Source organism: Solanum stenotomum, chromosome 9, assembly GCF_019186545.1.
Source record: "Solanum stenotomum isolate F172 chromosome 9, ASM1918654v1, whole genome shotgun sequence".
In the NCBI taxonomy this organism is placed as follows: domain Eukaryota; kingdom Viridiplantae; phylum Streptophyta; class Magnoliopsida; order Solanales; family Solanaceae; genus Solanum; species Solanum stenotomum.
The window spans coordinates 42,492,983-42,520,786 of record NC_064290.1 but is presented as its reverse complement, the minus strand read 5'-3'; the positions used below and the strand labels follow the sequence as shown (position 1 = coordinate 42,520,786).

Below are 27,804 nucleotides of genomic sequence, written 5' to 3'. Positions count from 1 at the left end.
GCTTGTAGTTTTAAAAGATTTCCAAATGAAGTTTCAAAAGGGCGGAGTAATTTTCATTTAGGTGTTTAAGTAGAAAAAAATAAAACTCATGAGTTGGGCTTCCAAATGAATTTAGGGATACATAAAGTCTCAAATAATATTCATTTAGGCCTACTCATCACTTAGGACCTCCAAATATTTTGAAACTAGTTTAAAGGCTAGAATAATTACATTTAGAAATTTACTTAAGGCTAAGATATTTATCTTTAGATATACATTTTTTTAAGAAAATAAATAGGGAAGTAGGCTTATATATTTAACAAAACAAATGTGATTACAGAATAAATCCTAATAGTTAGGCCTATTTTTATACTCTTTACATCACTCATTTATTAAGTATATTGACCGTTCTTACTTTTTTGGATCAAACATTTCTTAAACATTCTAATCTTTTAATATGTTATTTCAAAATTTTAGATATGCCAACAGGTTCAAATACAAGGTACATACATATATATGTCATACATATAAAGGTATATATTCTATAGTTTCTTCACATAACCTAGTAATATCTACTATCTCTTTTACTAATGTTATTTATTTATTTTTATAAATTATAAATGCCTACACTTAAATATACATATTACTTTACTACATATAATCTAGCGTCAATTTGTCCATACGTGTAAATGAATAATAAGTGTTTACACGTTTAAACAACTTACATGTATATACTACACTTTATAATGAACATATTTAAGCTTTTATATAATATTTTAACATTTAGTATCATTATTATTTATTTCATTAAACTTCTTTTTTCACACATATCACTCTACATATTTAAACCCGATTATAATCTTATTTTATTATTTACGTCTTAATTCTATGTATAAATAAAACAACAAAATTTACATCCTTTAAACTCCACAATTATACATCTAAGTTCAAATAAGATACATCTATTTTTTACATATAAATTTATCATACATTTAAGTACATTTATTTATTTTTACAATATGATAAAATACTACCATTAAATCTATTTTATAAGACATATAAATGTCGTACCTTGTATTTTACTCTTTTCTTAAACTAATTAACTAATCATTGAGTTTTAAAACAAATAAATAAACAAGTTTTCCTAATCATATTTTCCTAAATTGAGTTTAAGGACTATCTTCGGATAGGCTCTGAGGGGTGCTTATCATCTTCCACTCGAGTAACCAAAACCCTTACTCAGAATCTCACCGATTTCGTAAATCAAAATAGAGTTTACATTTACATACAAAAAAATGGTTTTCCTAATATTTTCCTTAAAATTTAGGTGGCGACTCTAAAACAAAATATTTTTTTCCAAAACCAGAGTGTCAGTCATATTACGTTGTGAACTGTTTCGGCCGGCTCGAAATAGGATGCGACAGCTCTCCAAGTTCATTTTGGGAATGGCAATCTCATCTTCTTACCAAATTGACATGCCTCGAACTTGGGAGTTCCTCTTCAAGTGGAGGTAAACCTTATGCCAACTCTTTTTTCTGCATATACAAAAGCGCCCTGTGGTTACCCTACTGTTTGTGCTAGGTTTCTGCAACACTAGACTAACTTGGAAAATCTATTTGTTCTTCCTCCATTGGATTCAAAGAAAAGCTTTTACTCTGTATTTTAATTCAAAATAGTTCCTGGTTGTCACGACCCAGGGGTACCCCCTAGATGTAACATGCCGTATAGAACCCCGAAGGACTCCATACAAGCCAGTTAGCTCTCATAACATAAAAATAGAACAATCAGAGTAAAACAATAGTCCAAATCCAAAACATTTTATAAAAGCAAAGCGGAAGTCTAAAACACTTGTCTCATCATAGCCATCTAATACAATAAAATGAAATTGGGCCTCGCCCATACATCTTGTTCAAAAGAGAAAATACATGAAAGAAGCTATAACAGTGATAGTACATCCTCGAAGCATGATGACTCACCAAAACCTCAAAATATCTCAAAGCAACCTCTAGCCACGAAACTCAATACCCTGACTGTCGGACCCTACATTTGGGAAAATGTAGGCAAGAGTATGCGTTAGTACAAAACACTGTACCAAGTATGACAACCATGCAAAAACATTTAAAACATGCTAAAAGGGACATTTCATTTCATGACGTGCAATTAACTAAAGCTAAAACATAACATAAAAGAGTTATAAAACATAAGTCATAAAATCATGGTCAATGCAAGCTAACTTCATCTTTAAAACCTTTGAACTCATATGCGATACTTCTTGAAGTAACCTTAGTTCGTTATTACTTGTGGGGAATAAGCCTTAACCGACATAGAGATCATGTGAGCTATAACATGATCCCTCGGTGTCTCCCACACTGAAAAGGGTTGCCCTACTTGCCAAGGTAAGGGCCATGAACTTCTAGCTTAAGTGGATCCACTAGCTATTCAACCAATTAGGGGACATATTTATGGGATAAGGAGATTTCTACTAGAAACCCGACCTCTACTAACGGGAGAGCTTCTATCTCATGAGATTGCTTCCAGAAACCTGACCTATACTAACGGGAGAGCTTTCATCCCATCATCAATATCCACTCGGTGCTAAGCATAAATTCCATGAAATATTCATTTCTTACTTGGCTTCATTAATCATGGAAAGGTGCCCTTCGACAACGAAACCAAGCTAGTTCATTAGGATAGCTCCTTATCTTTGATTCAATTAGGTGAGAAAGTCTTTCAACCTAAAAATCCTTTCTATGTGAGAAAACCTTTCACATCATGCTATTTTGTGTTTATGTGAATATACTTTCACAATACAACATCATCATTGGTACTTTACTCTCAAAGCACCCTTAAAACATTAGCATAGATTTCATAAGAAAATGCATAAGTCCATAATTTACCTCTTGAGGTTTAAAACCCACTTTCAATCATCAACTCTTAGAAAACATGGGTTAGATATGAATTTTATCATAAGTACATGTAAAAGTTGCAATACATGCCAAATTTCATAAAACTCTTCCTTGAAGATCAAAATCCCACATCATATGATTCATAACTTGAAAACATAGGGATTACATGGGTTCATGGGGAAATCATCATAAAATGATCATGTATCATTAATTCATGTATAAGAGATCATAATTCAATCATTTAAATCAACATTTAAGAGAACCCATGATAATTGAAGAAAACCCTAACTCAATTGGGGAATTCTACCTTTTGAAATAGAGGAATTTGGGAACTCCATGGATGAAAACTATCATAGCTTGAATCCAAAAGCTAGCCTTCAATGGAGGAATTGAGACCTTGACTTGAAACCCTAGGTTGAATATTCTTCTTCTTCAAGTTTCTGGAGAGAGAAATATTTGGAGAGGAGATTTGGTTTTCTTTTGTGAATTTGGAAGAATGAAGTGAGTGGGTTAATTTGGGGGTTGAAAAAGCTTAAATTGGGTTCTTAATGAAGGGTAAAAAGATGTTGTATAGGAACTAATTAATTAGGAAAAGACCCAACTGCCCCTAAAATTACTGTTAGCTGACCATCCACGGACCCTAGTCGACAGACTGTGGTCTGACCCACGGCCCGTCCTGGTGGACCATCGATTGGTGTTAGAAACTTGGATTTTGGGCCTCAAACCACGGAACTTGGCCATGGACCGTGGTCTGACCTACGGTCCGTAGGTCTGGCCGTAGTCTCGAGCCTCAAGACCACCGCTAGGCAGGCCAACCCGGACCACACCTACGGTCTGTGGTCCCTTCTACCGGCCGTGGGTGGCTGATGTAGGTTGCACCTACAAATTTTGGGAATTTTCTTCATTTCTCTTTTTCAGGTACGGGGTGTTACAATATCTCCCCCTTGGGACCATTCGTCTTCGAATGAGATTCAAACTGGTTCTAAAAGAGAAGGGGAGGAACTTACAACCCAACCTACAATGCAACACATACAACCAAGGAGGAACTATCGACTCCAATTTAGGACGTTCTCAAAACATCATAAGGGGGTGAAACTAACTCTATCAACCCATTATGCATGCAATGCACATAAACAAGGAGGAGACATCAACTTCAAGCTAATCATACTCAAATGCATTATAAGGAAGTACGAACTGCATCTAGCAACCCAATATGCATAAATTTTCAAAATTACTCATGCTCATGGAGCTCATATGCAATTCACTTTAAAAAAACATATCTAAAGCATGTTCATCAATTCATCTCATGAAGTCTATAGGCAACTCATACTCAATGCACAACAACATGAAGAAAATTAAGCATGTAAACTCATTTTCTTCAAACCACAAGTTTTCATGAACATGCATCACATAAGGAAATCATGAAAGCAAATAAAAACACATGACTCCCAAAACAAGGACAAACCAAGAGGAATTCATTAACTCAAGCTAGAATAGGAGTAGAAGGAAATAGATGAGGATATCGGGACTTCATATCATCCTCAGCCTCCCAAGTAGCACCCTCAACTAATTGATTTCTCCACAATACTTTCTCGGAAGCTATTTCCTTGTTTCTCAACTTCACAACTTGCCAGTCCAAAAAACTCAACCGGAATTTCCTCATAAGAAAGACTTTCATCAACTCCCAACCCTTCTAGGGGAACTATGGATGTCGGATCACTAACACATTTATTAAGCATAGAGACTGGTAAATAGGATGCACTGTTGCCAACTCATTTGGCAAATCTAACTCATAAGCTACCTTACCAACACGCCTCAAAACCTGATATAGGCTTACATATCGGGGACTAAGCTTCCCCTTCTTACCAAACCTCATTACACCCTTCAGGGTGAGATTTTCAAGTTAACCCAATTATTAACCGAAAACTTAGATTCCTTTTTCTCACATCAGTATAAGACTTTCCCCGACTTTGAGCCGTTTTCAACTTTTCCCTTATAAGCCAAACTTTATCTATGACCTCTTTTACCTATTCGAGACCTATTATGGCAACTTCACCCACTTCAAACCAACCTATGGGAGATCTAGATCTCCTACCATATATGGCCTCAAATAGAGCCATATCGATACTTGAGTGATAACTGTTGTTATAGGCAAACTCAATCAATGGCAAATGGTTATCCTAATTGCCCTTAAAATCAATCACATAAGCCCTTAACATATTTTCCAAAGTTGGGATAGTACGCTTTTCTTGCCCACCGATTTGGGGATGAAAGGTCGTGTAAAGCTTAACCTTAGTGCCAAGACCCTTTTGGAATGACTTCCAAAACTGAGAAGTGAATAGGGTACCACGATCAGAAATATTGGACAAAGGCACTCCATGCAACCTTACCATTTCTCTCAAGTACAACTTGGCATAGTCCTCCGCCGAATAGAAAACCTTGACCGGAAGGAAATGAGCTGATTTCGTCATTTGATCTACTATAACCCAAATAAAATCATGTTGTCACCGGATGCGAGGAGAACGAAAAATAAAGTCAATATTCAAGTCTTCCCACTTACAAGTAGGGAATCTAATATCTTAGGACAAGCCTCTCAGTTTTTTATGCTCAACCTTTACTTGTTGGCAATTTGGACACTTAGCCACAAATCCCACAATATCTTTCTTCACCCCATTCCACCAATAGACCTCCCGTAAATCACGGTACATCTCTGTGGCTCCCGGGTAAATAAAATATCCCGAACTATGAGTTTCTATCAAAATTTGTTCCCTCAAGTCATCAATATTTGAAACACACAAACGACCTTAGTATCTAAGTACACCATCTCCCCCTTGGAATAAAGCCTCAATGGATTTCTGAAGCACTGCCTCTTTCAATTCTTCCAAAATTGGATCAAGACCGTGCTTGGCTTTCACATCCGCCACAAAAAATGATTCAGAACCATTGTGAACTATAACACCACCCTTGGTGGAGTCCACTAGTTGACCACCTAATCGAGCCAATCTATGAACATATCGAGCCAACTCTTTTTTTCTTCTTCAATATGAGCAACACTACCTATAGACAATCGACTAAGAGCATCCGCTACCACATTAGCTTTGCTGGGGTGATAAAGAACACTCATCTCATAATCTTTCAATAACTCAAGCCACCTTATTTGGCGAAGATTCAAGTCTTTTTGATTAAACACATATTGCAAACTCCTATGGTCGGTAAACACATCTACATGAACTCCATACAAATAGTGCCTCCAAATCTTTGATGAAAAAATGACCTCCCCTAACTCAAGGTCATGAGTAGGATAATTCTTCTCATCGATTTTAAGTTGCCTTAAGGCATAGGCAATAAATTTCCCATTTTACATAAGCACACTGATGCGTCCAAACTTACACTTCAAATAAGAAGTGTAAACGATCGATGTTAATTTACAGAACTCAACTAGAGTTGAGGTCGATCCCACAGAGAATTTCATCACAGATAAGGTTTCACTATCACGTTTATTCGAATGTTGTTATTATCTCCTAGACAAATAACAATGGAAAGTAAATTGGGTATGGTTGAATTGTTATAATAACCAAATTTTGCAGTCAAAATCCAGGCTCAAGACTAACAAACTATTTCGTTGTAAGATTGATTCAATTAATTAAGAGAAACCAGGATTATGTTCACCATAACATTAGTTCTAGTGTTCTCTCATAATTTGAGTGGCAGGCAAATCAATGTTTACAGAATCCTTGCGAGTTAAATTTATCTAACACTTCTCAACCTAATTAGATAATGATCACTCATGTTCTCTCGACCTTAGAGTGTTACTAACATTGAACCTCGCTTGAAATGATATGGTGCTAAAGATCTATTCTCTTGAACTCAAGCTTTAACTCCAATTTGTTAATTTAATTCAGCTTTTTCCTAATTGGTATTTTTATCTCGAACAAATACCAGATACATGCTCTTCTAATGCGCACTCACTAGACTAAGATGATATTGAAAGCTAAAAACTATAGGTTGTAGACATAGATTGCCTTTTACTCGTTTTACGAAATAGTAACTAGAATATCTTCATATATCCCACAACCCCAATCGTGGTATTTAGCCACTCTTGCTTTCACATAAACAATCAGTAATTAGGGATGAAAACATATTGAGAAAGACTTACAAAAATAATTGGCGAATCAACAATCACTTTGATAATATGATAGTCTGAATCTAAATTTCTAACTGATAACAATAATAAAAAATCCAAAAATTGAAAGTTAAGAGTAATACTGTGTTCCTTGTCGTCAAACGTCAGATGATGAATAATGTTCCCAAAAATGACCTAAAATAATTCAAAATAGAATGTTTAAAATGAGTCTTCATCAAACTAGGACTAAAATGTCGGGTGGCTCTATGACCACTTCTATGGCCCATAGAGGGCTACACGGACTGTGAAGCCTTCCGTGAACTTCCCTTAGAACTTCCCAAAAATTGTCCTTCAAACTTGATCACTGGAAAATGCACCACGACAAGCACGACGGTCCGTAGTAAGGACCACGGCCCGTGAAATGGTCCGTGGTCTTCACTTGGGTTTTAACTTTCTTCCACTCTTCAATGCCTTCACTGGAAACTACACTACGACAAGCACGACGGACAGTAGAGAGGACCACAGCCCGTGAAGTGGTCCGTGGTCTTCACCTGGTTATTCCTGCTCTTTATCTTCTCAAGGCCCAGCACTGCCTCACTTTCACGAGCTCAACCACGGACCGTAATGAAGTTAACGGTCCGTGAAGTTGGTCGTGAACTTCACTTTGGTCAACATCAGTTCTGCTTCTTTTTCTACTTTTCTATACAACCCAGATTCTGCCTACACATTTAACAAACCCATCAAATAATCCAAAATATCACTTAATTCCAGTATTAGTTCATAGTTATTAAGCATCAAATGTGCCACGATTTCGCGGCACATCAACACCCTCAACTTACAACCATTACTTGTCCTCAAGTGGTGAGAAAAACAAATACAATCAGCCCTCAATTCATGCCCAGATTTATGACACTACGCAACAACTATTTCAAGTACAATTTGTATCCCAAACCTCTGAATCTAACATGAAAGGATCAATACATGACATCTCATTACCCACAGTCAATCATGCTTATACATGCGAATTATCAGCTCACACAATCTACTTTCAAATGCAACCACTGTGTCCTCACACCAAAGAAGTCCGTCACTCATAATGGTAGGGACTGAGTACTATGCTCACGATCTCAATGAACTTCTAACACTAACAACAAACTACCATAGGCTTGCCCTTGCTTTCTACGCTTTATCTATCAAACACCCTGAATAGGATCACTGTAGGACTTTATTGGCTTGTAACATAGGCTTAGGGCTAGGGAATGGATATTTGGTTTCGTGAGTGACTAATCCCTTGGTTTTCCAAAGTTTCATTTTCACATACTCTTTTCTGAGTGATTCCCTCTTTTTCTTTATTTCAGTCCGACCCAGTAGCTATTATTTTTTTTTCTTTTCTTCTTTTTCTGTTCTCTTCTCTTTTTTTAATATGCAATTTTGATATGCACTTAACTCACTGGTTGAACCTTTTTATACCCTTTTTCTTTCTGTTCGGATTGCAATCACCCTCAACTTAGGCTTTTGCCTGAGTTGTGATATTGTACCTTCGGAGAACCAAGGATATGATATATGTTGGGTAAGAACAAAGACTGATTTAAGGCTCAAATTGGGTTCAAGTGATAAGCTTTTCATTTGGTTCTTTTATTTTTGGCTTTTTACTGGTTTAACAAAAATGGGCTACTGATCCTTTCCTATCCGGTTATTCTCAGATTCAAGCAAGACTACTTAGGCAAGTTCTAGTTTATGCTCCTAGTGTTAGACTTCAATCAAAACTTACACACACACTACACATGATTGCATTTTTTTTCAGTTTCTTGGTTCAACAATTAATTGGTCAGATTAGCCATGTTCAACATATCAGTATCTAAGATGTCATCTAAAGATCCTAACAGTCAAACTCATATTCAGGTCCTCAATTTTCACAGATAAGTTGCTACCTAGCTCAACACACAAAACACCTGAAATAGTAATACACAGAGACAACCTCCATTTTTCTAACAACTATGACAGGTTGCTCACCAACCCCCCCAAATAAAAAGGACTTTTCCCTCAAAGTCGATATAGAACAATAAAACACATAGGCAATGAGGAGGGGTCATACCTACGACGCTCTAGGCGTCGGTCGTCGGATCAGTATTGGCACCCTTATCAATGGTTGCACTCTCAGAACTCAGGACCTGATCAGTTTGGTCCTTACTAGTCAGATCAGGTTCTCCACTACCAGAAGTTCCAACTAAGGCTGTATCTCGTTGTTGTTGTTCAAGGGCTTCCTTTTCCTGAGCTTCCCTATTTGATATTCTACGAGCTCTCTTTTCTTGCCTTCTTACCTCTCTGGCTGGGTCAGTAGGGGTCTCCTCATCAAGTTCTCCAGCTTTGTGTTTTCTCTTACCGAACTTACTCGTGGGGGGTTCTCCCCAAAGATAATCAATTGATTGACTGGAGGGTGCCTGATTTGGCATTTGCATTAAAGATTTGAACAATATCATAGTGGGTACATGTACTGGCTTTTCAGCCAGTTTAGCAATCTGAGTTCTCATCTCGGCCAATTGTGATTTGAACTCTTCAGTATCGACTGACCCGATAGCCTGGAATCGATATTGGACAAGGTTTTCTAAACCATCAATATGTCTTTTAAGACAGCCAACTCTTTCTGCACCTCATCTTTGATCTCTTTTTTTACAGCTAACACCTTCATCTCTATCAGCTAAAGCATCCGAAGTACAATCTGGTCTACCAATGTCCTGGTTTGACATTGATCTGTAACCAATTTCTCAAGAAAAAGCATAGGGATAGCGACAAAGGTACTTGGAGCCTCGGAGGCTGAAGCTGGAGGTGGTGGTGCCTCTGTGGAAGGCTGGGATGACTCTCCTTGTTCTAGACCTCTATCTGCATGTGGGATGTCAATTGGGACATGTGGAACAACAACTAAAGTACTCACAGCAGCAGACTTCGCGCCAAAGAGATGGTTCACGACATCCTTGATTTTAGAAACCTAGACGAGTCTGAATACCTCACCCCATCTGTCAACCAGGCTGTTCGGAGAAATGTTCACTCCTGGATATAATTTCCCTATCAGATAGGGAAAAAGAAGTGCAGCTCTCTCATTTAGCACCATGTCTCTCATCTCGGTCGCTATTATCTGTCCTGCATTGTTTAGGTAACCAACCATAAGACAGGCTAAACGAGGCCAGGGAAGGTGACAAAGTGTTATCATTAGTTGTTGGTCGTAATTGAGCTTGGACGACAGCCCACTAAACCTTGGCTGGAAAATACAACGAAGCTTTAGTGATGAATGTTGGAGTTGTGGTGACCCAAACTACATTTTCCCCATCTATGGCAATCTGCTTCGCAATCCAGCGTAAAACCCTTTCCCGAGAATTTTGATCTTCCATCGTAGCATCATTGGTGACCTCATGATGTTTGCCCTCGAAAAGGCCAACTGAAGCTGGTGTAGAGTATTCCGAGCCATACATCATTCTGTTAATCGAAGCCTCAGAAATATCTATTGATTTTCCCCTAACTATGATTGAGTTGAGTGGACCCCAGGTAATAGCCATGTCTTTTTGTCGACATTTCGTGGTCTCTGTATCCACAACAAAATTCATCAATGTAGTTGCATAAGAGGAATACAATTCTCTGTCCAAGTGGCTTGAGTATTCTCCAGGTGCATTGTCCATCCAGTCGAACTGATGGAGCTAAAATATTCGATAGGTGTCCGAGAATGCTTTGATATCAGCTACTACCACCCTAGTCTCATGCATGATAGCTTAATTCTTGAAGCCGCCAGTCTTGTTCACAATCTCATTGTTGAAAAATTCTTTGGACCGGTTCACAGTCCACATGGAACGGTAACAGGCAATCAGTTGTGGTCTCAATGCAGGATTAGGTTCAGGGGCGTTCACATATATCACCTTAGTATCATCATCGGTGATCTCTTCATCATCCTCTATAGTAGTCGCTTCCTCTCGCACTCAAGTTTCAACTTCTGTGTTAGCCACAAGTGGAAAGGTGTTTGTATCATCCTGAGAACCACTTTTAGATTCTGCACTGCCCCCCGAGGTATCAGTAGATTGACTACCAGCAACAACATCAGATTGACTTTCCGACTCCTCTTCGTTATCAGAACTACTACCACCCTCTTCAGAATGAGGAGGAGTGTCCTGAATGATAGCTCTTTTAGTCAAAGATCTAGTGGATCGAGGCGAGTGATCTTCGGGTGTAAAATTTATTTGCACCTCGCAACCACTAGCTTCGGAGTCATCATGACCTTCTGATTGAGAAGCAGTAGGGGGACAGGTTTTATTGCATTCTTTCTTCTAGGACCCATTGTACCTGAGAAAAGGCAAAACTTATTAGTATTCATCATAGTCAAATGACGCATTATCGAGTACTCATACTTCCCCTGTGTAAATTTATCGTGACGCCTTGGCTTAAGAATGCCGTCAGCCAATCTATCATCGATTGTACAAGGTGAAAGATCATTGACATCTAGTATTACATTTGTGCCCTTGGCAAGAAAGTTGATGCATCAAGGTTGTAGGGCATACCTTGCTCACATAGTTGATACACAGTTAAAGGGTCCTTGTATCAAGGACATACTTGTTGTATGTGATTTTCCAAAAGTCTTACCAGAAAACCTTCCTGGATTTCCCCCGAAAAGAGAGGTTGAATTTCCAATCGAGCTTATTCCTAGATCTAACCCTATTTCTATCACTCCTTATAGAATGGCTCCAGCAGAATTAAGAGAATTGAAATCTCAATTGCAAGAACTTATTGAGAAGGGTTTTATTAAACCTAGTGTTTTCCTTGGGGAGCCCCTATTTTATTCGTAAAGAAGAAATATTGCACTCTTACGCTTTGTATTGACTATAGACAATTGAACAAAATATCAATCAAGAATAAATATCCACTACCAAGGATCGATGATTTGTTTGACCAACTGAAGGGTACTAAGGTATTCTCAAAGATTGATTTAAGGTCCGGATATCACCAACTGCGTGTTAGAGAGAAAGATGTCCCTAAAACTGCTTTTAGAACTCGGTATGGTCATTATGAATTTTTGGTGATGCCATTCGGATTGACAAATGCTCCTGCGGTATTCATGGACCTAATGAATCGGGTATTCAAGCCTTATCTTGATCAGTTTGTGGTAGTCTTTATAGATGATATTTTCATATTTCCCAGAAGTAGTGAAGACCATCATAGACACTTTCGGATTGTTTTGAAAATTTTAAAGGAGAAAGAACTTTATGCTAAACTTTCCAAGTGTGAATTTTGGCTTGAGGAAGTGGCTTTTCTGGGACATGTGGTATCAACCGAAGGCTTGAAGGTGGATCCTAGTAAGATACAATCAGTTGTTGAATGGAGACCTCCCAAAAGTCCAATCGAGGTTTGAAGTTTCTTGGGCTTAGCAGGGTACTACAGAAGATTTGTGAAAGGCTTTTCCATTATCGCCTCCCCTTTGACTAAGCTCTTGCAGAAGGAAGTAAAGTTTATATGGGAGGACAAAAGCCAAGAGAGCTTTGAAACTCTCAAATCCTTGTTGACTCAAGCGCCTATACTTACTCTACCAATTGAAGAGTATGTAGTATACAGTGATGCTTCTCACAATGGTCTAGGATGCATTTTGATGCAAGACGGGAAGGTTATTTCTTATGCCTCTCAGAAATTAAAACTGCACAAATTGAATTATCCTACTCATGATCTTGAACTTGCTGTTATAGTCTTTGCTTTAAAAATATGGAGACATTATTTGTATGGAGAGAAATGTCATATATTTATTGATCACAAGAGCTTAAAGTACTTGGGTACTCAGAAAAAGCTAAACCTAAGACAACGTAGATGGCTTGAACTCATCAAGGATTATGACTGCGCGATTGATTATCATCCAGGTAAAGCCAATGTGGTTCCAGATGCCTTAAGTCAAAAATCCTTTGCAAACATTTCTTTGAGTCCTTTACCCTTGCTCCTTGAGTTAAGAGCTATAAATGTTTGGTTTACACCTGATCCAAATGGTTTCGTTATTGCTAATTTGCAAGTAAAGGCAATATTACTTGAACAGGTGAAAGAAGCACAAAAGTTAGATGACAAACTTGTAAAACTGACCAGAGAAGTTCAAAATGGGGAAAATCTTGATTTTACATTAATAGAGGATGGTGTCTTATTTTATCAGAACAGGTTATGCGTCCCTAATGATGACAAATTGAGGAGAGAAATATTGAATGAAGCACATACTTCACCATATGCAATGCATCCTGGAGGTACAAAGATGTACCAGACCATCAAAGATCATTATTGGTGGAATGGTATGAAGAGAGCACTGCGGAGTTCATTTCCAAATGTTTGGTTAGTCAACAAGTAAAGGCAGAATATCAAGTCCCAGTTGGTTTACCACTCCCCATGTCGATGCTAATATAGGGTTTAGGGTTTAGGGTCTTCTTAGCAATCAGAATGGATTACTCACTTGAGAGTTTAGCCGAGTTGTACATTAATGAGATTGTAAGACTACATGGGATCCTTGTGTCTATTGTATCCGACCGAGACCCAAGGTTTACATCTAGATTTTGGGGCAACTTGCAGGAAGCTTTGGGTACTAAGTTGAAATTTAGCACTTCGTTCCATCCTCAAACGGACGGCCAGTCGGAAAGAGTGATACAAATTTTGGAGGATATGCTTGAGCTTGCATTATGGATTTTAAGGGTAGTTGGGACAAACACTTGGCTTTGATAGAATTTGCTTACAATAATTGTTACCAATCAAGTATTGGAATGCCTCCCTATGAAGCCCTATACGAAAGAAAATGTCGGACCCCTCTTTGTTGGAGTGAAGTTGGTGAAAGGAAACTTATTGGTCTTGAAATTATGCAACAAATAGAAGACAAGGTGAAAATTATCAAGGATCGTCTAAAGATTTCTTCGGATAGACAAAACTTGTACACTGATCTTAAAAGGCGTGACATTGAATATCAAGTTGGAGATAAAGTATTCTTAAAGCTGTCTCCATGGAAAAAAATTATGAGATTTGGCCAAAAAGGAAAACTTAGTCCCCGATTTATTGGACCTTATGAGATACTTGAAAGGGTTGGACCAGTTTCATATAAATTGGCTTTGCCACCTGAGTTAGACAAGATCCATAATGTCTTCCATGTTTCTATGCTCAGAAGATATCGTTCTGATCCATCTCATGCTCTTCCAGTTGAATCTATTGAGGTTAATCCTGACTTGACGTATAATGAAGAACCTATTCTAATTCAAGCTCGAGAAGTAAAGCAACGTAGAAACAAGAGAATCCCCTTAGTAAAGGTACTTTAGAGGAACCATTCTGGAAAAGAAGCTACCTGGGAAAGAGAAGAAGACATGAGGACACAGTATCCGCACTTGTTCCGGGACTAGAGTAAGGTAAATTTTGAGACGAAATTCTTTAAGGGGGAGAGAGTTGTAATACCCCAAAATACTCTACCAACTTTCGCATGTCGATACACCATTGCTTAATTAGTACAATATATTTTATTCTCATTTTGGGAACTTGAAATTTTGTGATATTTGCAATCTTGCTTAACATAATGGTGATCGTAATTTAAGGGATTGTATTGGGGTATTTACGTAATATCCTAATTAGAATTATGTATAAATTGAAATGGAGGTGAGGGTTATACATATAGGTATATATGTATGCATTTTGGGCAGCCAACATGTTTTTGGGCAGCCACCTTTTGGAGGCAGCTGTACATGTGACTAGCCTCACTTTTGAGACTATATTTTGACACCTCTTCTAGTAAAATTTGTCTCACTTGAAGTCTAAGAACCTTCGAACATTATCTAACCATTTGTTCTTCAAAATCACAAGAGAAAAACTTGGTCCTTTTTGCTGGAATTGGAGACACACCCTTCTTGTTGGTAAGTGACGAAATCCGTTTCTGAGTTGGGTAGTGTTTGGTAGTTTATGCATTTCTCTTTCTATAGAACTTAGTTTACAGTGAATAAATATGATTTGGGAAGATAATTCGTAGACCTACAACTCTTATGTTTATGTAAAACTCTAATGTATCTGTTATGGATTCAAAATATGGGACGCAACATAGGACAAGTTCTGTCCAGATTTCGGATTAAGAAATCCTGTATGAACAACTGTTAGTGTATCGATGATATCTTTTTGTACAAAATATATTTCATGAAGGATATACATTCCAGTTTTTCCGATTTCCTTTTCAAATCTAAGTTGCGACATAAGGTACTAGGCTGGCCAGAATCACTATTTTGGGAGCATAGTCGTATTTGTACAGGCTAAGCTTACTTGTGATGATAATCTTGTTTTACTTTGACATTATTGAGCTGCTAGGAATTAAAGAAGTTATTTAATTGTATTTTTAAGGTTGTATATCCTTGTGAACAAGTTGAGGACCTTGAAACATTGATTGGTCTACGATCTGAACTCACGAAGTTGTGTTGGACTGTTTCTTTGCTAAAGCAATGATGTTTTTGTATAAACTTGTACTTGCACTCTTTTAACTGTTGGTATACTGAAAGTTGATGTTGGTACCTTGGTTACCTCTTGTAACTTTGCATTGTTGTGTTGGTATCCTTTAAGACGTTAAAGACGTTTGTGTAACTCGCCCACTTGTACGGATTGTTTGATCACTTGGCACTCTTGTTGGGACCCTGTCCTTCTTGTGGCTGTGACTCTGTCACTATTGGCATGCCTCTTGATTCAGATCATTTGCCATCTTGACTATGGATTTTTAGTCCGTCTTAAAAATGGAAGTTGTCCATTTTAAGTATGAACTAGAAAGCCATTTTTAATATGGTTCTTGGTTATATTGATTATTGGGCTTGGCCTTTCTTAATATAGGGTGTCGTCCCTTCTTGATATCTGCTTGTGCTTGGTGTAATGACATGATGTATATATTGGACGAGCCTTGTTGTTGAATCTCTTGGAAAATGTTGTTATGAGCGTTCTTTACATTTGGATCTTTAAATATCGAACTTGATACTCTTTATATATTGGTTACTTGATTTATTTATTATGTTCAATTATGCTGCCCATGACTTGAGAAAGGTAACTTGGTAAATCTCAGGGCTCCAAACTTATAGATTTTGCACCACTAAGCTATATGCTTAGCGATAGTTGTTTCTATCGTAGGGATTGTTCGAGAGGATGCATGAAGCTTGCCATTGGAGATGGAGATTTTGAGAGCCTTAAGAAAGATCACATTTGCATAGAACCTCTTTTGTTTAATTCAAATTCAAAAGGAGTGAAAGTTATGGCGGACCACTGGATTCCCTAATTGAAAGATGTACAATATAAACAATGATGAAATCCAAATATGGGTTAAAAATATCATTCATGATTTTTTGAAACTCAGAAGGAGCGTTTTTCAAACCAAATGGCATAACATTCCATTCGTATCGTCCAAATGGGACGTTAAAGGCAATTTTATAAGAATGTTCTTTAAATATTTGGATCTGCCAATATCCTGATTTTAAATCAAACTTTGAAAATATGTTAGCGTCATATAATCTAGACAGCAAATCCCTTTTATTAGGAATAGTGTATCTAATCCATAATAAATATTTATTTAAAGGTTTGTAATTAATTACTAACCTGGTACCCCTCATTCTTTTTCAGCTGCGTTATTAACATAAAATGCAGTACAAGACCAAGAAGATTTGGAAGGCTTTATCAAACCCTTTTGTAAAAGATTATCAATTTCTTTTTTGCAGAATTCAACCAATTCGGCGTTCATCTGACAAGGACGAGATTTTGTAAGAATATTATCTTTAGAGAAGCTATCTTCATATGGAAGAGTAACAATATGCTTCTTTCGATTCCAAAAAGCACTGGGGTGATCAACACAAATATCAATAGTCATCTGTTCGGAAATTAATTTAATTTTTTCGTGTACTTTTGTAGATTTTAAAGTATCAAAGATATTCATTCTAAATAATTCCAATTGTAATGAATTAACATGCTTTTGTTTCATACTAATCAAAGCATTAATATCACGAGATATAGGATCAGTGAGAAAAGTATAACTTATCTCTTGATTTTTATAAGTAGCAGAAAAACCTTTAGCAGTTATGCTAGTAAAAGGATAAACAGCGTTTATAAAAGGTGTTCCAAGTATAATCGGAGGATATAACTGATTTTTTACAAAGAAAAAGAAATGTGGTATGCATACTTTGTTATGGAAAATACGAGTGTTAGGTAACTTATACTTTATATCTAAAGCATGTCCAGAAGCAGATTTGACCATGTGGGTTGTTTTTTCAAAATATTTGGTTGGTACAAGACCTTCTTGAATACAACTAACATCGGCACCGCTGTCAATCATAGCAACATTAGTTATTGATTATTAATCAATATAGTACAATTAACATACCATTTATGGGCAGTAACAACCAGCATCATTCCTAGAAACATATCTCTTTTAGGATCAAAGTTAACTGAATTCGCAAGAGTATTAACTGCAGGAATATCTTCTTCAGCAATATTTTTACCTTTGTTATTAGCCTTTTCAATCTGAGTAACACGATGATCAAAAATCATTTGATTTTGTTTAAGAGATTTAATCTCATTTTTAAAATTTTCAATTTCTCCTTTTAAATCATCAAAGGAAGCATCTCGAATAACAGTAGGTTGATTATTTAGTCTAGTATTTACTTCAGACAGAGAGTATGGTGCAGCATATTCAAATTCAAAATCCTTTTTAAAGTTTTCAACAGGTTTTGACGAGCTAGCATTGCTATTATTAACCGCTAATTGAATAATTTTATCGCGCAAATCATTATCAGTAACTTCTTTCTGAAGTTCAATCACATTTTTAGAGCTGGTGGTCTGAATGTTTAAGTCTTCAAATTGAGATTGTAATTTATAAAAGAATTCATCATCTTCACAGGAGCAAATCTCTCCGTTGCATTTACAAGCATTAGTAACAGCATTACCAGTAGGTTTAGAGGACTCAGATTTATTACCATCTTTTCTGACTCTGTATCCGAATCATAATCGGACTCTGAACCGGAAGTATATAAGAAACTATAAATTTTATCATGAACTTCTTCGTCTAGTTATAAGGCTTTCAGATTTTCAAGCTTACAATTGGGTGTTGTATGACCAAATTTACCACATTTGTAGCACTTGATTTTAGCGAGTTCTCGCCTGGACCTATTTCTTGTAAATCTATCAGACTTATGACGAGATCTTCGTTCATCTCGTTCTTCTCTAGACCTTCGTCTAGATCTTTTCTGACTATAAGGTTTATCGTAAGTAGGGTTGGGATTAGTAGTCTCTCTATGTTTGGTCTGTTTACCTGGGTTTGGTAAACCAAACTGGGTACAAAAGTCTCCTAACTGAGATCTTTCCCTGAGCTTATCTATTTTAAGCTGCCTAGAGAGTTTTAATTCATTGCACAGATTTATTCCTTCTTGTGCGCAAGCTCCTATTAACTTACCATAAGTGAAAGCGTCATAAGGAATATCTCCTTGCGGCGTTCTAAGAATTTTTTTAACTCTTTCAGCAAATAGTGNTCTCGATGGGGCGTATACATCGGACTCCACATTTAGCTTATGTGGTTTTATGTCGGTTATTAGTAGCTCCCACAGTTCAGTCAAACTCTATTGCATTGACCACATTTACAGTTCATTCAGTATTCAGTCGGCATGTTATAAATTGGTCATTGCATTCAGTTAGCTCAGCATTCAGTATCTATATCATGTTCAGATCATTTCATTGCTTCATTGCTTTGTTCAGTTATATGTTATTTCTGCTTTACTCTATCATGCATGCTCAGTACCCTTCAAGTACTGACGCATACGTGCGCTACATCTTCTCGTGATGTAGGTTCAGGTTCTCAGCATCCAGATCACGCTTAGATCGATTCCCGATCTTCAGTTCAGCAGAATCAGTTGGTGAGTCCTCATTCTTCGGGGACAATAGTCATGAGTTTCTGTTCAGTATTTTAGTCTTTAGTTTCAGTTTTGCTAGACTTAGCTGGGGCCTGTCCCAGCATTTCTAGTCAATTTAGAGGCTTATTTCAGACATAGTTAGATTCAGCTTAGTATCTTGAGTTTGATATTTCTTTTGTATTAAACTCTCAGATTTGATATATTCAATTATAGTATATGGGTATTCCCCATCTTTTCAGATTTATTTTATGATATAGCTTCCGCATCAGTTTATTATCTTTAGTATGCTCATGATCATGCCAGCAGGGTTAGCTTGGGATCACTTGTGGTCCTAGGTCCTGTGTCCGCGTCTTGAGGGTAGCTCGGGGCGTGACAGATTCGGATACAGAGTTAGAAAAAGATGTTAATAAATCTGAGTCCTCTAAACCTACTGCTAATGTTGTTACTAATGCTTGTAAATGCAACGGAGAGATTTGCTCTTGTGAAGATGATGAATTCTTTTATAAATTACAATCTCAATCTGAAGACTTAAACATTCAAACCATCACCTCTGAAAATGTGCTTGAACTTCAGAAAGAAGTTACTGATAATGATTTGCGTGATAAAATAACTCAATTAGCGATTAATAATAACAATGCTAGCTCGTCAAAACCTGTTGAAAACTTTAAAAAGGATTTTGATGTAAATGCTAGACTAAATAATCAACATGTTGTTATTCGAGATGCTTCCTTTAATGATTTAAAAGGAGAAATTGAAAATTTTAAAAATGAGATTAAATCTCTTAAACAAAATCAAATGATTTGTGATCATCGTCTTACTCAGATTGAAAAGGCTAATAACAAAGGTAAAAATATTGCTGAAAAAGATATTCCTGCAGTTAATACTCTTGCGAATTCAGTTAACTTTGATCCTAAAAGAGATATGTTTCTAGGATTGATGCAGGTTGTTATTGCCCATAAATGGTATGTTAATTGTACTATATTGATTAATAATCAATTTTCTATAACTAATGTTGCTTTGATTGACAGCGGTGCCGATGTTAGTTGTATTCAAGACGGTTTTGTACCTACCAAATATTTTGAATAAACAACCCACATGGTCAAATCCGCTTCTGGACATGCTTTAGATATAATGTATAAGTTACCTAACACTCGTATTTGCCAGAACAAAGTATGCATACCACATTTCTTTTTCTTAGTAAAAAATCAGTTATGTCCTCCAATTATACTTGGAGCACCTTTTATAAACGTTATTTATCCTTTTACCAGCATAACTGCTAAAGGTTTTTCCGCTACTTATAAAAATCAAGAGATAAGTTATACTTTTCTCACTGATCCTATATCTCATGATATTAATGCTTTGATTAGTATGAAAAAAAAGCATGTTAATTCATTACAACTGGAATTATTTATTATGAATTTCTTTGATACTTTAAAATCTACAAAAGTACAAGAAAAAATTAAATTAATTTCCGAACAGATGACTATTGATATTTGTGCTGATCACCCCAGTGCTTTTTGGAATCGAAAGAAGCATATTGTTACTCTTCCATATGAAAATAACTTCTCTGAAGATAATATTCCTACAAAATCTCGTCCTTGTCAGATGAACGCCGAATTGGCTGAATGCTGCAAAAAAGAAATTGATAATCTTTTACAAAAGGGTTTGATAAAGCCTTCCAAATCTCCTTGGTCTTGTACTGCATTTTATGTTAATAACGCAGCTAAAAAAGAACGAGGGGTACCCAGGTTAGTTATTAATTACAAACCTTTAAATAAATATTTAAAATGGATTAGATACCCTATTCCTAATAAAAGGGATTTGCTCTCTAGATTATATGACGCTAACATATTTTCAAAGTTTGATTTAAAATCAGGATATTGGCAGATCCAAATATTTAAATAACATTCTTATAAAACCGCCTTTAATGTCCCATTTGGACAAAATACGAATGGAATTTTAGGCCATTTGGTTTGAAAAACGCTCCTTCTGAGTTTCAGAAAATCCTGAATGATATTTTTAACCCATATTTGGATTTCATCATTGTTTATATTGATGGTATTTTGGTTTACTCAAAGACTCTTGAGATGCATTTTAAACATTTAGACATTTTCAAGAAAATTGTGATACAGAATGGTTTGGTAATCTCTAAACCAAAAATGAGTTTATTTCAAACTGAAGTCCGATTTTTAGGACATCTTATTTGTCAAGGAAAAATTACTCCTATTCAGCGATCTATTGACTTCGCTTCAAAATTTCCTGATATCATTACAGATCGAACTCAATTGCAGAGATTCTTGGGAAGTTTAAATTATATTTCCCCTTTTTACAAAAATCTATCCAGAGATTTAGCCCCATTATATGATAGGCTGAAAAATGATATTAAATCACCTTGGACTAATAGTCTTACTTCTTTGGTAAAGAATATCAAACTGTGCGTTCAATATTTACCTTGTTTAACTCTGGCTAACCCTCCTTGGCCGAAAATAGTTAGAGACAGATGTGTCTAACATAGGATATGGAGGAATTTTAAAACAAATTAATCCTCTTGATAAAACTGAGTATTTAATTCGATTTCATTTAGGAAAATGGAACGAGGCTCAGAAAAAATACGCTACGGTGGCTCATGAAATGCTAACCATTGTTAAATGTGTCTTAAAATTTCAAGATGATTTGTATAATCAAAATTTTGTTATAAACTCTGATGCTCAATTGGTAAAATATATGTTTGATAAAGATTTTAAGCATGATGCATCAAAACTAATTTTTACCCGATGGCAAGCACAATTAGCCCCCTTTGATTTTGAAATTCATTATAAAAAGGGAAGTGATAACAGTGATAACTCCCTTCCTGATTTCTTATCTAGAAAATATTTAGCCTAATGGATTCCCCTCCAATATCTCCATTTTTACTGATAAAACTTTAATTACTATTTTAAAGGTTCTTCCTCTCAACAGAGACACGAAAGAACTTATTTGTTGGAAAATTATATATCGAATGATGACGGATTTCTTTGCACATAATATTGAAGAAATCATCGATATTGGTGATCAAAATTATTACTATCAGAATGATTATGATTTTTACGATCGTTACGACGACTAAACACTGTTGTTTTAATTGCAGAATGGACCCTCCTTGGGTCACGATAGGACGAGGTAAGGGAAATAACTCGCGAGGAAGGGGAAGATCGTCCCCAAATTCATCAAGATCATCATATGGATCTTCATCAAATACTCCTATAATACAAAAAGGAGGAATGAGTTTATATAATTTGAACTCCAAGGTGCAAAAAAAAGCTTCGTCATCAATCCATCTGAAAGATATTCCAGAAAATGATCCATTATATGCTCAATTACAAGCATAGTTATCACAAAAGAAAAGTAATACCTTTGCTGAGATAACAAAAGAAGAGGAAGAGAAATGATATTTCTCTTAGAAAATGTTGATATACACAGAAAAGAAGAACCATGGAAAATATTTCAAAGGTACTTATTGAATGGACTTTATTTCCCGGGAGAGTCATACAAAACTCTCCCGGGAGAGTCATTCAAAGGTACTTATTGAATGGACTTTATTTCCCGGGAGAGTCATACAAAACTCGGACCTATTATGAAAATCTTTTGATAAGTATGGGTGTTGAATTTCAACACTTTTCAGGATATAATACCAGTGCGAATGTTTATGACTTTTCCAAAATGATTATAATGAAAATTATTGCCATTGAAGATTGGGGTATTTCTTCAATGACCGAAAGAGAATTTAGCTTGAATAAAGTCACTATGAAATTTACCTATTGGGATTATATCCAAGCCTTTAGTAAAGTTCTTTGTTATAACAATGAACGACACAAACATACTTGGTTTATTAAAGTATGTGCAAAAATATTTGTTAATCCTTTACCAAATTGGTTTTTAAATTGGTGGTCATACCACGGGCCGACAATAAAGATATTGCTCGAACCATTTCTAAAGTTATACAGAGACTAGACAAAAGTTTCTCCAGATCTCAACAAGTTATACCAGCAAGAACACATCAGCTATTTACAACAAATTGAGCAGATTTATTTCTTCATAGAATTTTCTATTCCATGGATCCATAAATGGGTTCCAGAAGTAGATTTTACTGAGGAACAAATTCCTTGTTTATATCGGACTTATTATAATAACTTTTGGGACAAGTTGATGAAAAAAGACCCTCAATCAAAGGCAATCTATGGACAAGAATTACTAGACTTAATTTCAAAAACTGTCCAGGAATATAAAACAATTCCTCATAAAGGAATCATGGTTGATACTTTGGTGCGTCATATGGCAAGAAAAATTTCTAATCAGGATAAGGAAGATCAAACCGAAATGATTAATAAATATTTGGAAGAAGTAAAGAAAAATCTACTAAGTAATATAACCCATTACGCCAAATCAGATTCGTCAATGTGTAGTGAAACAAGTGATGCTATGCATGAAGCTCAACCATATGAAGAAGATGAGCCCGAATCTTCATTAAAGAAAGCCGAAGATAATTTGGCAAAACTAAAGGACAAGCTCTTGCAAATAAGCACTACGGGATGGTAAACGGCCCGTGCTACTGTAGCAACACTGAAGCTCAACAGCAGATACACTGTTACCAGGACCCAGATAGGGGCCCAGAATCCTGTACAAAGATGCTTTCTTTACCTATAAATAAGTTTGTTTTTCTTTAATTAAGGCAGGTTTTAGAAACCACTCTCGCTCTTGCTTCTCTCTTGTAAACTTTTCTTTTGTAATTTTCCTTTCTAAGTTTGAAGTTTGCCGGAGTACCAGAATAATACTAAGTTTTGGTGTTTGGCCACAAGGTATTTGCTTCTGTTCTCTTTGTCTGTTACTTTATTTTATTTTATTTTATTTTCGATCTTAAAGCCGTGACTATGTCCGACTAAAAATCTATATCTATGCCGGATAACTAACTTTTCTCTTAGACAAATCATGAACGGATCTAAGCTTTATTTAAATATAGAAAAATTTTAGTATGGCTTTTCAACTTGGTTCCGAGATCGAGGTACAATCAGAACTAGTACTACTACTATTGGTTTTGTCTTAGTGACTCCGTCTGATGAGTCGTGGTTTTCAGCCCAAAAAAGAGTTTGATAAGTAGGGCGCTTGATACCCGGTTAGAACTATCAGACACATGGGCTCAATAAGAGTATGTATTAGGATCTATACAGGCCCTTTGCTCGGGTAAAATGACTTACCAAGCAGTCTGAGAAACTATGTTAAAATTCTTGTGTATTTCTATTCTTATGTAGTTGGACTACCTATAAGGATATTGAATTGCTTTATCTATGACTGGGCAGACTACCGCCAGGTCAGTGATCCTGTCGTAATAATCTCTTAATAATAATAATAATAATAATCTCTTAATCATGAATATAGGAGATACTAGTACTAAAAGTACTCGATTAGAGGAGGTAGATATACCTCAAAACCTTGATTTGTTAAATAAGTGGACTATTCCAAAAGTTGATATCAAAACCATTTATGATTATGGTTGGTTTGATAAAATCTCAAATAAAAAACTTATAAAAACTACTGAACAATCATTGGCTTTAAATTCGTCAGAACAAACTATTCGCTTATTAAATAAACGTGATATTGATGTTTATAAAAATCAATACAAGTTTTTGCATATTGGCATGGTACAGATTGCTTTTAAGCCTTTAACTCTTAAAGGGTTACCTAAGACTTTCTTAGCTGCTCTTTGCGATGCAAGGAATTTTAATTTTCGACAATCATTAATGGGTTTGATTGAATCTACTGTTGCCTATGGTCCAGTATATTTTAATACCCAACCTAATTTACAATTCTCTTTAAGTGATGTTAATATCTTATATGCTTTGACTCTGAATATAAAATCGCATGGTTATAATTATGCACCTGGTTCTGAGTTGATTTGTTTATCACGTTAAATCCTAGATGTAAATTATATGATACAGCAGATCAGACTATTTTGGTAGAAACCAATTTTGCTAGATCTAAGGTCACTACTAGAAGACCTATAAAATGGGAAGAAATTGATTTTTCTACAACTTGGACTTTAGAGTCGGTTATACCCTCTACACAGATGACCGATGCAGTCACTAATTCTGAATATTCTCATATCACTCAGAATTTTGATGGTAATCTGTATGCAATTTGATGAAAAGAGTATTCCTTATAATAGACTTTCATTTTCTGATAGAAGACTGGCAATTCAACATATATCGCCTATTGAACCTATATATGGCCCTGCGCGTAATCGTGTTGCTTCTTTACATACATTATCATCTGTTATATCTGAAAATAAAGATAAAATCAAGATTGACCCTCGATTAAATATTGTTTGAGTTAATGATAAATCTTCTGATATTTCTGATAAGGATATTCCTTCTGCATCCGAAATGGATTTCAATCTTGATGATACTTAATGATGAATGGACATCAAATTGATTTTAGTCCAGGTTCACTACAAGAAAATATATTCAAAATTAATTTGCAAGTGATAAATGGAGCCAGTTTAAAACTTGGTTTTTTGACACATATAGTACGGAGGATTTGTATAATATTTCTCAAGAATTTTACGAGCCTTGTGCGTTGCATAATCATATTATATTTTTTGTACCCTGGTTTATAACCACTTATTTGCCATTATTTATTAATGTTCTAAAACGATCTTATAAAGATGAATCTGGTAATATCATTAAAGCCATGTATCCACCTCAAGCACCATTTATACTACCTAATAATACAGGTATTACTTTCACGGCTTTTCAAAAGCTTATTGAACTGATGTGGCTACAGTAAGCATCAACGAGATTAATAATCTCACTTCTCAAAACAATTATTTAGGACTTTATGTGAAAGTTTTAGGTGAACATATTAGTTCCCTTGATAAAAAGTTAGATGATTTGAAAACTTTAATTGTTCAAATTAAAAATGATTTAAAACATTCTGAAAAGGCTTCTGAACAGGCCTCTACATCTAAACAACCGGATGTTCATATTCAGAGACCTCCGAAAATTTAAGATTTTGTTTTTAAACATCTTTATGATCTTGAAGAACTTCTTAATAAAAAGTTCTCCAAATTTGGTGCTAAACCTATGAATTTATCTGAAACCTTTGTTAATGAGCTAGAAGAAGCTTTTGATTATAAAGAACATGTGTCTTTAGAAGTTAATAAACTTCATGGTTATCCCAAAAAGAACAATACAAAGTATGTTAATCGACCAAGCATGCAGACGTACTATTATTCTAGACCAACCCCTCAAGATTTTCTAATCGGAGAAAGGGATTGGAATAAAACCAATACTTCTTATAGCGAAAGTGAGATTTATGAATGGAATCTCGGTGGTTTGACTGATAGGCAATTAACCATTCTTGTTCATAGAATGCTTATGTATGCTAACACTGACAGAACTATTTGCAAAATGATAATTGCAGGTTTTACTGGCCAACTTAGAGGTTGGTGGGACAATTATATGACCCTAGAGGCAAAAGTCGCGGTAATAAATGCTAAGGTCGTTAACTAAGAGGTTGATAACCTAGGTTTTGCCTTAGTTAAAAATAGGGAAGATGCAGTTTATACCCTAGTCTTAACTATTCTCGAACATTTCAATGGTAGATTTACCAATCAATATGAGACTGTTCGTTCTTTATTAAATGGTCTTCGATGTAGACATGTAGGAGAATTTTGTTGGTATAAATATACTTATATAAGTAGAGTTATGGAGCTACCAGAAAATGGTCTGGAACATTGCAAAGCTAAATTTATAGATGGCTTGCCCCCGTTGTTTGCGGAAAGAGTTAAAAAAAACTCTTAGAACGCCGCAAGGAGCTATTCCTTATGGCACTTTCACTTATGGTAAGTTGATAGGAGCTTGCACACAAGAAGGAATAAATCTGTGCAATGAATTAAAACTCTCCAGACAGCTTAAGGTTGATAAGCTCAGGGAAAGATCTCAATTAGGAGACTTTTGTACTCAGTTTGTTTACCAGACTCAGGTAAACAGACCAAGCATAGAGAGACTACTAATCCCAACCCTAGTTTCGATAAACCTTATAGTAGGAAAAGATCTAGAGAAGAACGAGAGGAACGAAGATCTCGTCGTAAGTCTGATAGATTTACAAAAATTAGGTCTAGGCGAGAACTCGCTAAGATCAAGTGCTACAAATGTGGTAAATTTGGTCATATAGCACCCAATTGTAAGCTTGAAAAGCTGAAAGCCTTAGAACTTGACGAAAAAGTTCATGATAAAATCTATAGTTTTTTATATACTTCTGGTTCTGAGTCCGACTATGACTCAGATACAGAGTCTAAAAAGGAAGATAATAGGTCTGAATCTTCTAAACCTATTGCTAATATCAAGGGTTGTAAATGCAACAGAGAAATTTGCTCATGTGAAGATGATGAATTCTTTTATAAATTACAATCTCAGTTTGAAGATTTAAACATTCAGACCATCACCTCTGAAAATGTGATTGAACTTCTAAAAGAAGTTACTGACAATGATTTGCCTGATAAAATTATTCAATTAGCCGTTAATAATAGCAATGCTAGCTCGTCAAAACCTGTTGAAAATGTGAAAAAGGATTTTGAATTTAAATATTTTGTACCTTATTCTTTGTCTGTGGTTAATGCTAGACTCAATAATCAACCAATTGTTATACGAGATGCTTCCTTTAATGATTTAAAGGGAGAAATTGAAAATTTTAAAAATGAGATTAAATCTCTTAAACAAAATCAAATGATTTGTGATCATCGCCTTACTCAGATTGAAAAGGCTAATAATAAGGGTAAAAATATTGTTGAAGAAGATATTCCTGCAGTTAATACTCTTGCAAATTCAGTTAACTCTGACCCTTAAAAAGATATGTTTTTAGGAATGAT

The 27,804-nt window shown here is 35.7% G+C and overlaps 2 protein-coding genes across 3 annotated transcripts in view; both read left to right on the top strand.

Annotated features, from left to right (window-relative positions):
- The window catches only part of LOC125877792 (lariat debranching enzyme), a 200,669-nt gene that overhangs the window by 117,028 nt on the left and 55,837 nt on the right, over window positions 1-27,804 (top strand). The gene's annotated exons all lie outside the window — the stretch shown is intronic.
- Window positions 20,382-22,270, top strand: LOC125877544 (uncharacterized). Its single transcript, XM_049558807.1, has 2 exons — window positions 20,382-20,650; window positions 22,030-22,270. The coding sequence occupies exons 1-2, from the start codon at window positions 20,382-20,384 to the stop codon at window positions 22,268-22,270; spliced, it is 510 nt and encodes a 169-aa protein (XP_049414764.1).

Coding starts and splice junctions, on each gene's coding strand:
- LOC125877544 (XM_049558807.1), top strand. CDS start 20,382: ATGACTATTGATATTTGTGCTGATCACCCCAGTGCTTTTTGGAATCGA. Junction 20,651..22,029: donor AAAGAACGAGGGGTACCCAG/GTTAGTTATTAA, acceptor TTTTAATTGCAG/AATGGACCCTCCTTGGGTCA.